This window comes from Saccopteryx bilineata, chromosome 5, assembly GCF_036850765.1.
Source record: "Saccopteryx bilineata isolate mSacBil1 chromosome 5, mSacBil1_pri_phased_curated, whole genome shotgun sequence".
NCBI lineage: Eukaryota > Metazoa > Chordata > Mammalia > Chiroptera > Emballonuridae > Saccopteryx > Saccopteryx bilineata.
The window spans coordinates 123,736,170-123,749,410 of NC_089494.1; the positions used below are offsets into that span (position 1 = coordinate 123,736,170).

The 13,241-nt window shown below is 42.2% G+C and overlaps 1 protein-coding gene across 4 annotated transcripts in view; it reads left to right on the plus strand.

Moving 5' to 3' along the window:
• The window catches only part of UGGT1 (UDP-glucose glycoprotein glucosyltransferase 1), a 274,935-nt gene that overhangs the window by 50,569 nt on the left and 211,125 nt on the right, over positions 1 to 13,241 (plus strand). For all 4 annotated transcript variants that reach the window (XM_066232988.1, XM_066232987.1, XM_066232989.1 and 1 more), the window contains one exon: positions 2,730 to 2,860. In XM_066232988.1, the coding sequence (XP_066089085.1) occupies positions 2,730 to 2,860 (131 nt within the window). The remainder of the gene's footprint in view (positions 1 to 2,729; positions 2,861 to 13,241) is intronic.

A 13,241-nucleotide genomic window follows, 5' to 3' on the forward strand; every position in this document is an offset into this window, starting at 1 on the left:
GTGAGACAGACTCCCCGCATGCATCTTGACCTGGATCCACCCGGCAACCCTATCTGGGACTGATGCTTGAGTACTGAGCTATTTTTAGCATCTTTGGCTGATGTGCTTCAGTGTGTAGGGCCACACTGGAACCAGTTGAGCCACTGGCTGCAGGAGAGGGAGAGGTTGAGAATGAGTTATCAAAAAACCATTTTACTTTTAGTTTATTATTTCATGAAACAGATTTATTAATGTGGGCTTTTTAATGAATTTGAACTCTGAGGTATAGATGAGATGTCTTCAATATACATAAATGATAGTTTATTCTTGGTTAGAATTATGTGAGTATTGATTCTTGGAAGTGATCATAAGAGTATGCTAAACATTTTATTTGAACTATTAGCTGTAGTCCCAAGATGTTCATCATTAACGTTCTGGAAAAATTTTGAGATATTTCTTTTTTTTCTCTTTTTATTTTTCTATTTTTTATTTTTTTTGTGTGTGTGTGTGACAGAGACAGAGAGAGGGACAGATAGAGACAGACAGACAGGAAGGGAGAGAAATGAGAAGCATTATTCTTCATTTCAGCACCTTAGTTCATTGATTACTTTCTCATATGTGCCTTGACGGGGATGGGGGGCTACAGCAGAGCGAGTGACCCCTTGCTCAAGCCAGAGACCTTGGGCTCAAGCCAGCAACCTTTAGGGCTCAAGCCAGTGACTATGGGGTCATGTCTATAACCCCACACTCAAGCCTGCAACCCTGGGATCAAGCAGGATGAAGCTGCGTTCAAGCTGATGACCTCAGTGTTTTGAACCTTGGTCCTCTGCATCCTGGTCTGACTCTTATCTACTGTTCCACCACCTGGTCAGGCATACATTTTGCTTTTTTTTTTTTTTTTTTTTTACAAAGAGAGTCAGAGAGAGGGATAGACGAGGACAGACAGACAGGAATGGAGAGATGAGAAGCATCAATCATTAGTTTTTCATTGCACGTTGTGATACCTTAGTTGTTCATTGATTGTTTTCTCATATGTGCCTTGACCGTGGGGCTACAGCAGACCAAGTAACCCCTTGCTTGAGCCAGCGACCTTGGGTCCAAGCTTGTGCGCTTTGCTCAAACCAGATGAGCCCGCGCTCAAGCTGGCGACCTCGGGGTCTCGTACCTGGGTCTTCTGCATCCCAGTCCGACGCTCTATCCACTGCGCCACCGCCTGGTCAGGCACATTTTGCTTTTTAAAGTATTAATAATTTCTTTAAAAACACTATAAAAAGGCTAAACTTACTCAGAAAAATCTTGTTGCCTTCCTATGTTTGTTACTCTGCTGTTTTTTTTTTCTCGTTTTTTTTTGTGGCAGAGACAGAGAGTCAGAGAGGGACAGACAGACAGGAAGGGAGAGAGATGAGAAACATCAATTCTTTGTTGTGACACTTTAGTTGTTCATTGATTGCTTTCTCATATGTGCCTTGACCGTGGACCTTCAGCAGACCGAGTAATACCTTACTCGAGCCAGCGACCTTGGGTTCAAACTGATGAGCTTTTGCTCAAACCAGATGAGCCCACGCTCAAGCTGGTGAGCTTGGGGTCTCGAACTTGGGTCCTCTACATCCCAGTTTGACGCTCTATCCACTGCACCACCACCTGGTCAGGCTCTCCGCTGTTTTTTTATAACCATTTAATTTGTTTAGCCTTCAGTATTTTTTAACAAGTACATATGTATTTTTATTTCTCATTCTTTATCACAATAAAAATGATAGCTTGTTATATACATTGTTTTGTACTTTGTGCTTTTCATTTAACAATATATACGCTTGGTATATTTTCATATTGGTATATGGGGTTTATTTTTTGTTCGTTTGTTTGTTTGAATGCTTTATCCCAAACTACAATTTCATCAGTATCCTTTAATACCTTGTACATCCTTATCACATTGCGCAGTTGTGTAGGGTTATATAAGTAGATAATATGTGCTAGGACTGGAGATACAAAGATAAATAAGTCAGTTTCTGCCTGTGGGGAGCTCAAAGACTCCTTGGGAAGAGCAGATAGTGAATAGATAATTTAGTAAATGATGTGGTGAATGAAAGAGATAAGCAAGGAAATGTTTGGTTTTTTTTTTAACAGAGAGAGAGAGGGATAGACAGGGACAGACAGACTGGAACGGAGAGATGAGAAGCATCAATCATTAGTTTTTCGTTGCGTGTGCGACACCTTAGTCGTTCATTGATTGCTTTCTCATATGTGCCTTGACTGTGGGCCTTTAGCAGACCGAGTAACCCCTTGCTTAAGTCGGCGACCTTGGGTCCAAGCTGGTGAGCTTTGCTCAAACCAGATGAGCCCGCGCTCAAGGTGGCGACCTTGGTATCTACGAACCTGAGTCCTCCGCATCCCAGTCCAACGCTCTATCCACTGCGCCACTACCTGGTCAGGCAAACAAGGAAATATTATGAGAGCAAAGAAGGGATGTACTTGGTCCAGTGAGGCATGCGGTGAGGATTGGGCATCCTGTCCTGGAGTAGGTGACTAGTAGTCCATGGGGAGGGAAGAGTGGACGAAGGGAAAAAGGAGGACAAGTCCAATTGCAGTGGTTACGCTAGGAATTCTAAGCACTTGACAATAGTTCAAGACAGTATAGTGGTAAAATTTTACCATTGTATGCCTTTGCAAGACATAGTTTTATACTTTATAAAGTAGCTTATTTAAATATCTAGTCATTTATGATTATTTCGTTTAATGCTCTTCCTTGACAGGTACTGATTATTCCTATTATCACGCCATATTGGAAGCTGCATTTCAGTTTCTATCACCTCTGCAGCAGAATTTGTTGAAATTTTGTTTGTCTCTCCATTCCTACTCTGCTACAATTCAAGCCTTCCAGCAGGTAAGTTCAGTGCTTGCACATCACAGTATTTGTAAGGGTTGTATGACATGATGATTGGATGTACTACACTTGTCCTGGCATATTACAGAGCTGTAATTTTTCTGCTGAAATTTTCTAGGATTTATGACTTATTGATAGCTAACAAGCAAAGTTATTTTATTTATTTATTTTGACAGAGAGGGACAGATAGAAACGGACAGACAGGAAGGGAGAGAGATGAGAAGCATCAATTCTTCATTGCAGCTCCTTAGTTGTTCAGTGATTGCTTTCTTATATGTGTCTTGAAGGGGAGGGCGTCTGCAGCAGAGCGAGTGACCCCTTGCTCAAGCCAGCAACCTTGGGCTTCAAGCTAGTGACCTTTGTGCTAAAGCCAGCAACCCCTTGCTCAAGCTGGTGAGCCTACACTCAAGCCGGATGAGCCAGCGCTCAAGCAAGCAACCTCGAGGTTTCAAACCTGGGTTCTCCGCATCCCAGTCTGACGCTCTATCCACTGAGCCACTGCCTGATCAGGCACAAGCAAAGTTATTATTAAATCTTCAAACCACAGATTATAAAAAAAATAATTGCCTGACCTGTGGTGGCACAGTAGATAAAGCTTCGACCTGGAAATGCTGAGGTCACTGGTTCGAAACCCTGGGCTTGCCTGCTCAAGGCACATATGGAAGTTGATGCTTCCAGATCCTCCCCCCTTCTCTCTCTCTGTCTCTCCCTCTCCTCTAAAATGAATAAATAAAAAATTAAAAAAAATAATTTGCACTTATTTAAGAAATAAAAAAGAGGCCCTGGCCAGTTTGCTCTGTGGATAGAGGATTGGCCTACTGTATGGGCATCCCAGGTTCAATTCCTGGTCAGGGCACACAGGAGAAGCAACCATCTGCTTCTTTTCCATTCCTCTCCCTCTTCTCTTCCTCTTATTCTCCCAAAGCCAGTGGCTCAATTGGTTTGAGTATTGGTGCTGGGTGCTGCAGATAGTTCAGTTTGTCCTAGTATTGGCCTCAGGTGCTAAGAGTTGCTTGGTTGATTTGAACATCAACCCCAGACGGGTTGCTGGTGGATCCTGCTCAGGGCACATGCAGGAGTCTGTCTCACTATCTCTCCTCCTTTCACTTAAAAATAAAGAAACAAACAATCAAGAACCTGACCAGTGGTGGTGTAGTGAATAGATCATTGAACCGGAATGCTGAGGGCCCTGGTTCTAAATCCCAAAGTCACTGACTAGAGTGTGGGCTCTTTAGCTTGAGCATGGGCTTACTAGCTTGAGCACAGGGTTGCCAGTTGGAGCGCGGGTTCACCAGCTTGAGCATGGGGTCGCTGGCTTGAGTGTGTTGCTGGCTTAAGCACGGGGTCACCGGCTCAGCTGGAGCATCCCTGCCCATCAAGGCACATATGACAAACAACAACTGAAGTGAAGCAACTCTGAGTTGATGCTCCTCATCTCAAAAAAATTAAAAAAATGGAAATGAAAATCATCTAAAAAAGAGAAAAAGAACATGCACACAAAACAGAGCCTTACTGGACTTCATTTATACTACAGCCTAGGAGGTGTAGTCTTCCTAACAATTGACCCTGACTCTGACACAACCTCCAGACTTCAGAGCTGCTCACGGGGAATATGGCATGTGGGGAATGTGAGGCAGTATCATAGGCAACAGTCAGGAAAATCTGGTATGCAGGAGACTTTGTAATAAAGTGATTTGGTCTCTTTGACAAATAAGTTAACAGGACAAGGAAAGAGGGAAGGAGGAACCTCAAGAGAGACTTTAAAAATGTGTTGATTTAATGCAATTTGTGGATCTTGTTGGATTTTCTTTTTTTTTTCTCGTTTTTCCAAAGCTGGAAACGGGGAGGCAGTCAAACAGAGCCATTCTAGCGCCTGAGGCAGAGGCCACAGAGCCATCCTCAGCGCCCGGGCAATCTTTGCTCCAATGGAGCCTTGGCTGCAGGAGGGGAAGAGAGAGACAGAGAGGAAGGAGAGGGGGAGGGGTGGAGAAGCAGATGGGCGCTTCTCCTGTGTGCCCTGGCCGGGAATCAAACCCGGGACTCCTGCACGCCAGGCCCACGCTCTACCGCTGAGCCAACTGGCCAGGGCCGTTGGATTTTCAGTTGAACAACTCCTATTATTAAAAATAAAAGCAAAAGAATCAAAGGTGTATAGACCAAATGTATATTTGATACAAAAGAAATGTTACATTATAAATTAATACAGTATAGCAAACCACTCACAAGAAATAGAAAGTATAATAAATTATGATAAAGTGAACACTCTTGTGTTCATAATTTTCACACACACCCCCATCAAGAACTAAAATTTAGCTAGTACTCTGAAAGGCCTTCATGTGCGCTGTCCCTATCACAGCTGTTGTTAGCCCTCCAAAAGGAACCACTTTCTGGATTTTTGTTTGAATCACTTGGTCTATTTATCAATTTATTGCCCAGGAGTTCATCTCCACAAAATAGAGTTTAGTTTTGCCCTTTGGTGATCCATAATGAAATTAGTATCAATATATTAAGTTTCTGCAATAAACTATGAAAAAAAAAGTACCTAAAAAAATTTTTTTTTTAATTTCTTTGTGGGGAGGGTCTCTTAATTTATAGGTTCTTTCTCCACCCCTTTCTTTTCTGATGAGTAAGTTGGACTGTTTGCCCTATAAATTTTTTCACAACCTATATTTTGTTGGTCCCATATTCACGATGTGGATGTGGTTCAGTTTACTCCTGTCCTTTGTCTCCTAGTGGTTTGTAGCTGGGTTGAGAGGCGTGTGTTTCATCCTTTGGCAAGTCTGCAGGGATCATTCTTCCATGAGGAGGCGCCTACTACGTATTTGCTTTCTTCTCTTTCTGATTTAGCAACCATTGCTGTGTTGATTCTTAGGGATTATAAACTCGGGACTTTCTGATTCTGTTGATTCTTTCTCATTTGTTCTTGGAATGTGGCTCTGCTCACATAGTGTGGGCAGAGCTCTTGTTTGCTTCGCTCCTTTTATTTACCAGGTTTCTGAATGAGACGATTCACCAGCATCTGTTTTGCTTTGTTTTTCATTTTTTTTTTTTTTTGGTGACAGAGAGAAAGGGACAGACAGACAGGAAGGGAGAGAGATGAGAAGCATCAGTTCTTTGTTGCAGCTCCTGAATTGTTCAGTGATTGTTTTCTCATATGTCTTGACCGGGCTATGGCAGAGTGAGTGACCTTGGGCTCCAGCCAGTGACCTTGGGCTTCAAGCCAGTGACCATGGGGTCATGTCTATGAGCCCTAGCTCAAGCTAGATGAGCCTGCGCTCAAGGTGGCGACCTTGGGGTTTCAAACTTGGAACATGAGCATCCCAGATTGACACTCTGTCCACTGTGCCACCAGTGGTCAGGCCCATTTGTTTATTTTCTGTTTCTCTTGCCCGAGGTGATATGTCTCTCCTGGTAGGAGAGACATTTGAGATTTACTGCCTATGTTTTCTTCTGAAATGGTATCAAGTCTTCCATTTAACTCTTTAATCTATTTTGACTTTATTCTTGTACAACAGCTCACAAAAATTAGGGGATCAGAGAATGTGCAGATACTCCAGTACTTTCTGCCTTTTGTATAGTGCATTTTCACCAATGAAATAAAAGTTGTTTTTGCATCGTATTTGCATAATTAAATAATTCTCTTTGAATTGTCATTTGCTTTTCTGATGTTCTTGTTTAATAAAAAAATATATCAAATGCTTTTTTTATCACTTCATATTCATTTTGAAATATCCCCTAATTTTTGTGAGCAGTATATATGGCCTAATAAGGTGGTCTAGTTTTGTTATTTTTGCATGTTATCTGTTTATTTTTCCAACAGCATTTATTGAACAGACTGTCTTTACCACATTGTATGTTTTTGCCTCCTATGTCAAATTTTTTTTTTTTTAAGATTGGGTTTTTTTCGTTTTTTTTTTTTTTCTTTCAAGATTTTTTTAGTTTTTTATTCATTTTAGAGAGGGCAGAGAGAGAGAGAGAAGGGGAAGGAGGAGGAAGCATCAACTCCCATATGTGCCTTGACCAGGCAAGCCCAGGTTTTGAACTGGTGACCTCAGTGTTCCAGGTCAATGCCCCACCCACTGTGCCACCACAGGTCAGGCAAATTTTTTTTGTGCATTTTTTTCCTTTTTATTTTAGTTTATTGTGTTTACATAGATTGTAGTGTCCCCCCGAATGCATCCCCCCTCCCCTATATTACCCTCAACATCCCTCTTTCCCCCCTCTTTATATCGCCCTCCCCTTTCCCTTCAGGATTTGCTTTTCTGCTCTCTCTAATGCTGTGTTATGTGTATATAATTTTTTTTTTTTAAATTTTTTGTTTATTCATTTTAGAGAGGAGAGAGAGAGAGAGAGAGAGAGAGAGAGAAGAGACAGAAAGAGAGAAGGGAGGGAGGAGCTGGAAGCATCAACTCCCATATGTGCCTTGACCAGGCAAGCCCAGGTTTTGAACCGGCGACCTCAGCATTTCCAGGTCGACGCTTTATCCACTGCGCCACCACAGGTCAGGCTGTGTATATAATTTCACCAATATCTTTTCCTTCTCTGATCCAATTCTGTCATTCCCTTTCCCTCTGTCTGCTTTCCCTCTGGACCCATTGATCCCAACTCTGTCTCTATTCTGTTGCTCAGTTCATATTGTTCATTGGATTCCAAAAATGAGTGAGGTCATATGATATTTTTCTTTCTCTGCTTGGCTTATTTTATAATAGTTTCCAGGTCCATCCATGTTGCCGCAGAAGGTGAGATTTCTTTCTTTTTCATGGCTCCATAGTATTCCATTGTATATATGTACCATCACTGTTTTTATTATTATTAATTTTTGCATTTCTCTAATGATTAGTGATGTTGAACATTTTTTTTTTGTATTTTTCTGATGCTGGAAATGGGGAGAGACAGACAGACTCCCGCATGTGCCCGACCGGGATCCACCCGGCACGCCCACCAGGGGCGATGCTCTGCCCCTCTGGGGCGTCGCTCTGCCGCGAGCAGAGCCACTCTAGCGCCTGGGGCAGAGGCCAAGGAGCCATCCCCAGCACCCGGGCCATCTTTGCTCCAATGGAGCCTTGGCTGCGGGAGGGGAAGCGAGAGACAGAGAGGAAGGAGGGGGGGGGATGGAGAAGCAAATGGGCGCTTCTCCTATGTGCCCTGGCCGGGAATCGAACCCGGGTCCCCCGCACGCCAGGCCGACACTCTACCGCTGAGCCAACCGGCCAGGGCTGAACATTTTTTCATATGCCTATTGTCCATCTGTTTTTCCTCTTTGGAGAAGTGTCTATTCATTTCTTTTGACTTTATCTTCCTGGTGTTGAGTTTTACAAGTTCTTTATAAATTTTGGTTAGCAACCCCTTATCAGATGTATTGTCGAATATGTTCTCTCATTGCATGGTTTGCCTTTTTATTTTGTTCATATTGTCTTTAGCTGTGAAAAAGTTTTTTAGTTTGATATAGTCCCATTTGTTTATCCTGTCCTTTGTTTCCCTTGCGTGTGGAGATAAATCAGCAAATATATTGCTGTGAGTGATGTGGGAGAGCTTAATGCCTATGTTTTCCTCTAGGATGCTTATGGTTTCACGACTTACATTTAAGGCTTTTATCCATTTTGAGGTTTTTTTTTTTTTTTTTTCTTTTACAGAGAGAGAGAGTCAGAGAGAGGGATAGACATGGATAGACAGACAGGAACGGAGAGATGAGAAGCATCAATCATTAGTTTTTCGTTCCACGTTGCAGCACCTTAGTTGTTCATTGATTGCTTTTTCATATGTGCCTTTACCGTGGGCCTTCAGCAGACCGAGTAACCCCTTGCTTGAGCCAGCGACCTTGGGCTCAAGCTGGTGAGCTTTTGCTCAAACCAGATGAGCCTGCGCTCAAGCTGGCGACCTCGGGGTCTCGAACCTGGGTCTTCTGCATCCCAGTCCGACGCTTTACTCACTGCGCCACTGCCTGGTCAGGCCATTTTGAGTTTATTTTTGTGAATGGTATAAGTTGGTGGTCTAGTTTCATTTTTTGCAGGTAGCTGTCCAATTTTTCCAACATCATTTGTTAAAGAGACTGTCTTTACTCCATTGTATGCTCTTAAGTCCTTTATCAAATATCTTTTGTCCATAAAGGTGTGAGTTTATTTCTGGGTTCTCTGTTCTGTTACATTGATCTATATGCCTGTTCTTATGCCAGTACCAAGCTGTTTTGAGTACAATGGCCTTGTATAACTTGAAGTCCGGTAGTGTGATACCTCCCACTTTATTCTTCTTTTTCAAGATTGCTGAGGCTATTCGTGTTCTCTTTTGGTTCCATATAAATTTTTGGAATATGTGTTCTATATCTTTGAAGTAAGTCATTGGTATTTTAATAGGAATTGCATTGAATCTATAGATTGCTTTGGGTAATATAGACATTTTTTTTTTTTTTTCATTTTTCTGAAGCTGGAAACAGGGAGAGATAGTCAGACAGACTCCCGCATGCGCCCGACTGGGATCCACCCGGCACGCCCACCATGGGGCGACGCTCTGCCCACCAGAGGGCGATGCTCTGCCCCTCTGGGGCGTCGCCATGTTGCGACCAGAGCTACTCTAGCGCCTGAGGCAGCGGCCACAGAGCCATCCCCAGCGCCCGGGCCATCTTTGCTCCAATGGAGCCTTGGCTGCGGGAGGGGAAGAGAGAGACAGAGGAAAGCGTGGCGGAGGGCTGGAGTAGCAAATGGGCGCTTCTCCTGTGTGCCCTGGCCAGGAATTGAACCCGGGTCCTCCGCACGCTAGGCCGACGCTCTACCGCTGAGCCAACCAGCCAGGGCAATATAGACATTTTAATGATGTTTATTCTTTTTATCCATGAACATGGTATATGCTTCCTCTTGTTTGTATCTTTCTTGATTTCTTTATTAACATTTGTAATTTTCCGAGAACAAGTTTTTAACCTCCTTGGTTAAATTTACTTCTACGTACTTTACTTTTTTTGTTGCAAATTGAAGAGAATTGTTTTCTTAATTTCTCTTTAAGACGGACCATTATTGGTGTATAAAAATGCCTCTGATTTCTGAGTATTAATTTTATATCCTGCCACCTTGCTGAATTCATTTATCAGGTCCAGTAGTTTTTTGACTGAGACTTTAGGGCAGGGGTCCCCAAACTACGGCCCGCGGGCCACATGCAGCCCCCTGAGGCCATTTATCTGGCCCCTGCCGCACTTCTGGAAGGGGCACCTCTTTCATTGGTGGTAGTGAGAGGAGCACTTTGACCATCTCATTAGCTAAAAGCAGGCCCATAGTTCCCATTGAAGTACTGGTCAGTTTATTGACTTAAATTTACTTGTTCTTTATTTTAAATATTGTATTTGTTCCCGTTTTGTTTTTTTACTTTAAAATAAGGTATGTGCAGTGTGCATAGGGATTTGTTCATAGTTTTTTTTTTTTATAGTCCGGCTCTCCAACGGTCTGAGGGACAGTGAACTGGCCCCCTGTGTAAAAAGTTTGGGGACCCCTGCTTTAGGGTTTTCTATGTACAGTATCACATCAGGAAATAATGATAGTTTTACTTCTTCTTTTCCAGTTTGGATGCCTTTTATTTCTTCTTCTTGTCTGATTGCTGTGGGTAGGACTTCCAGTACTATGTTGAATAAGAGAGGTAAAAGGAGGCACCCCTGCCTTGTTCCTAATCTTAAGGGAATTGCTTTTAATTTTTGCCCATTCAGTATGATGCTGCCTGTGGGTTTGTCATAGGTGGCTTTTATCTTGTTGAGGTATTTTCCCTGTATTCTCACTTTGCTGAGAATATTGATCATAAATGGGTGCTGGATTTTATCAAATGCTTTTTCTGCATCTATTGATATTGTCATATGGTTTTTCTTCTTCCTTTTGTTTATGTGATGAATCACATTGATTTGCAAATATTGTACCAGCCTTGCCTCCCCAGAATAAATCCCACTTGATCATGATGTATGATTTTTTTACATGTATTGCTGGATCCGGTTTGCTAATATTTTGTTGAGAATTTTAGCATCTAAGTTCATCAGGAATATTGGCCTATTGTTTTCTTTCTTTGTAGTGTCTTTGCCTGGTTTTGGAATCAGAATTATGCTCGCCTCATAAAAGGAGCTTGGAAGTCTTCCTCTTGAATTTTTTGAAATAGCTTGAGAAGGAAAGGAGTTAGTTCTTCTTTGAATATTTGGTAGAATTCTCCTGGGAAGCCATCTGGCCCAGGACTTTTGTTTTTTGGGAGTTTTTTGATAACTATTTCAATCTCATTTGTTGTAATCGGTGTGTTTAAGTTTTCTGATTCTTCCAGATTGATTTTTGAGAAATTATATTTTTCAAGGAATTTGTCCATTTCACCTAAGTTGTCTAATTTTTTGGCATACAGTTCTTCATAGTATTTTCTTACACTCCTTTGTATTTCTGTTGTGTCAGTTGTTACTTCTCCACTCTCATTTCTAATTTTATTTGAGTCCTTTCTCTTTTTTTCTTGGTTAGTCTGGTTAAGGGTTCATCGATCTTGTTTACCTTTTCAAAGAACGTGCTCTTGGTTTCATTGATCCTGTGTATTGTTTTTTTGGCCTCTGTCATTTAGTTTTGCTCTAATCTTTATTATTTCCTTCCTTCTACTTCCTCTGTGGTTTATTTGCTGTTACTTTTCTAGTTCTTTTAGTTGCAGGGTTAAGTTGTTTATTTGAGCTTTTTCTAGCTCTTGTGGTATTGCCTGTAATGCTGTGTACTTCCCTCTCAGTACTGCTTTTGCTGTGTCCCATAAATTTTGAGTTGTTGTATGCTCATTTTTATTTGTTTCAAGGATATTTTTTATTTCTCCCTTGATTTCATTGTTGACCCATTCATTATTTAATAATGTGCTGTTTAGTTTCCAAGTGATTGAGTATTTTTTTTTCTCATTCTCATTCTTTTTTTTTTTTTTTTTTTTTTTTGTATTTTTCTGAAGTTGGAAATGGGGAGGCAGTCAGACAGACTCCAGCATGTGCCTGACTGGGATCCACCCGGCATGCCCACCAGGCGGCGATGCTTCACCCATCTGGGCTGTTGTTCTGTTGCATCCAGAGCCATTCTAGCACCTGAGGCATAGGCCACAGAGCCATCCTTAGCGCCTGGGCAAACGCTGCTCCAATGGAGTCTTGGCTGCGGGAGGGGAAGAGAGAGACAGAGAGGAAGGAGAGGGGGAGGGGTGGAGAAGCAGATGGGTGCTTCTCCTGTGTGCCCTGGCCGGGAATCAAACCCGGGACTCCTGCATGCCAGGCCGACGCTCTACCACTGAGCCAACCAGCCAGGGCAGTTTTTTGTTTTTTATTATAGTTGATTTCTAGTTTCGTGCCAGTGTGATTAGAGAAGATGCTTGATATGATTTCAATCTTCTTAAATTTGTTTTGACTCGTTTTATGTCCTAACATGTGGTCTATCCTAAAGAATGTACCGTGTGCACTTGAAAAGAATGTATGTTGTGCTGCTTTAGGATGAAAAGTTTTGAAGAGATCTATTAAATCCAGTTTTTTTAGTATGTCCCTTTAAGTCTGCTGTTTCTTTGTTAATTTTCTTTCTTGAGGATCTATCCAGTCATGTTAGTGGGGTTTTGAAATCCCCTAGTATTATACAGTGTGTCCGTAAATTCATGGTGTACTTTTTTTTTTTAATTTTTTAAATTTTATTTATTTTATTTATTCATTTTTTAGAAAGGAGAGAGACAGAGAGAGAGAAGGGGGGGGGGAGGAGCAGGAAGCATCAACTCCCATATGTGCCCTGACCAGGCAAGCCCAGGGTTTTGAACTGACGACCTCAGCATTTCCCGGTCGACGCTTTATCCACTGCGCCACCACAGGTCAGGCATCATGGTGTACTTTTGATCGTCACAAGAAAGCAACAAAAGATGATAGAAATGTGAAATCTGCACCAAATAAAAGGAAAACTCTCCCAGTTTCATACCTATTCAGTGCAGTTCGATGTGGGATCACGCACGGATTTTTTAGGGCTTCTTAGGTAGCTAACCCATGTAGCCTCTACAGCAGGGGTCCCCAAATTACGGCCCGCGGGCCACATGCGGCCCCCTGAGGCCATTTATCCGCCCCCGCCGCACTTCCGGAAGGGGCACCTCTTTCATTGGTGGTCAGTGAGAGGAGCATAGTTCCCATTGAAATACTGGTCAGTTGGTTGATTTAAATTTACTTGTTCTTTATTTTAAATATTGTATTTGTTCCTGTTTTGTTTTTTTTACTTTAAAATAAGATCTGTGCAGTGTGCATAGGGATTTGTTCATAGTTTTTTTTATAGTCTGGCCCTCCAATGTTCTGAGGGACAGTGAACTGGCCCCCTGGGTAAAAAGTTTGGGGACCCCTGCTCTACAGACTCGTCACTGACTGATTGCCTACCAGAACAGGGTTTCTCCACCAAAC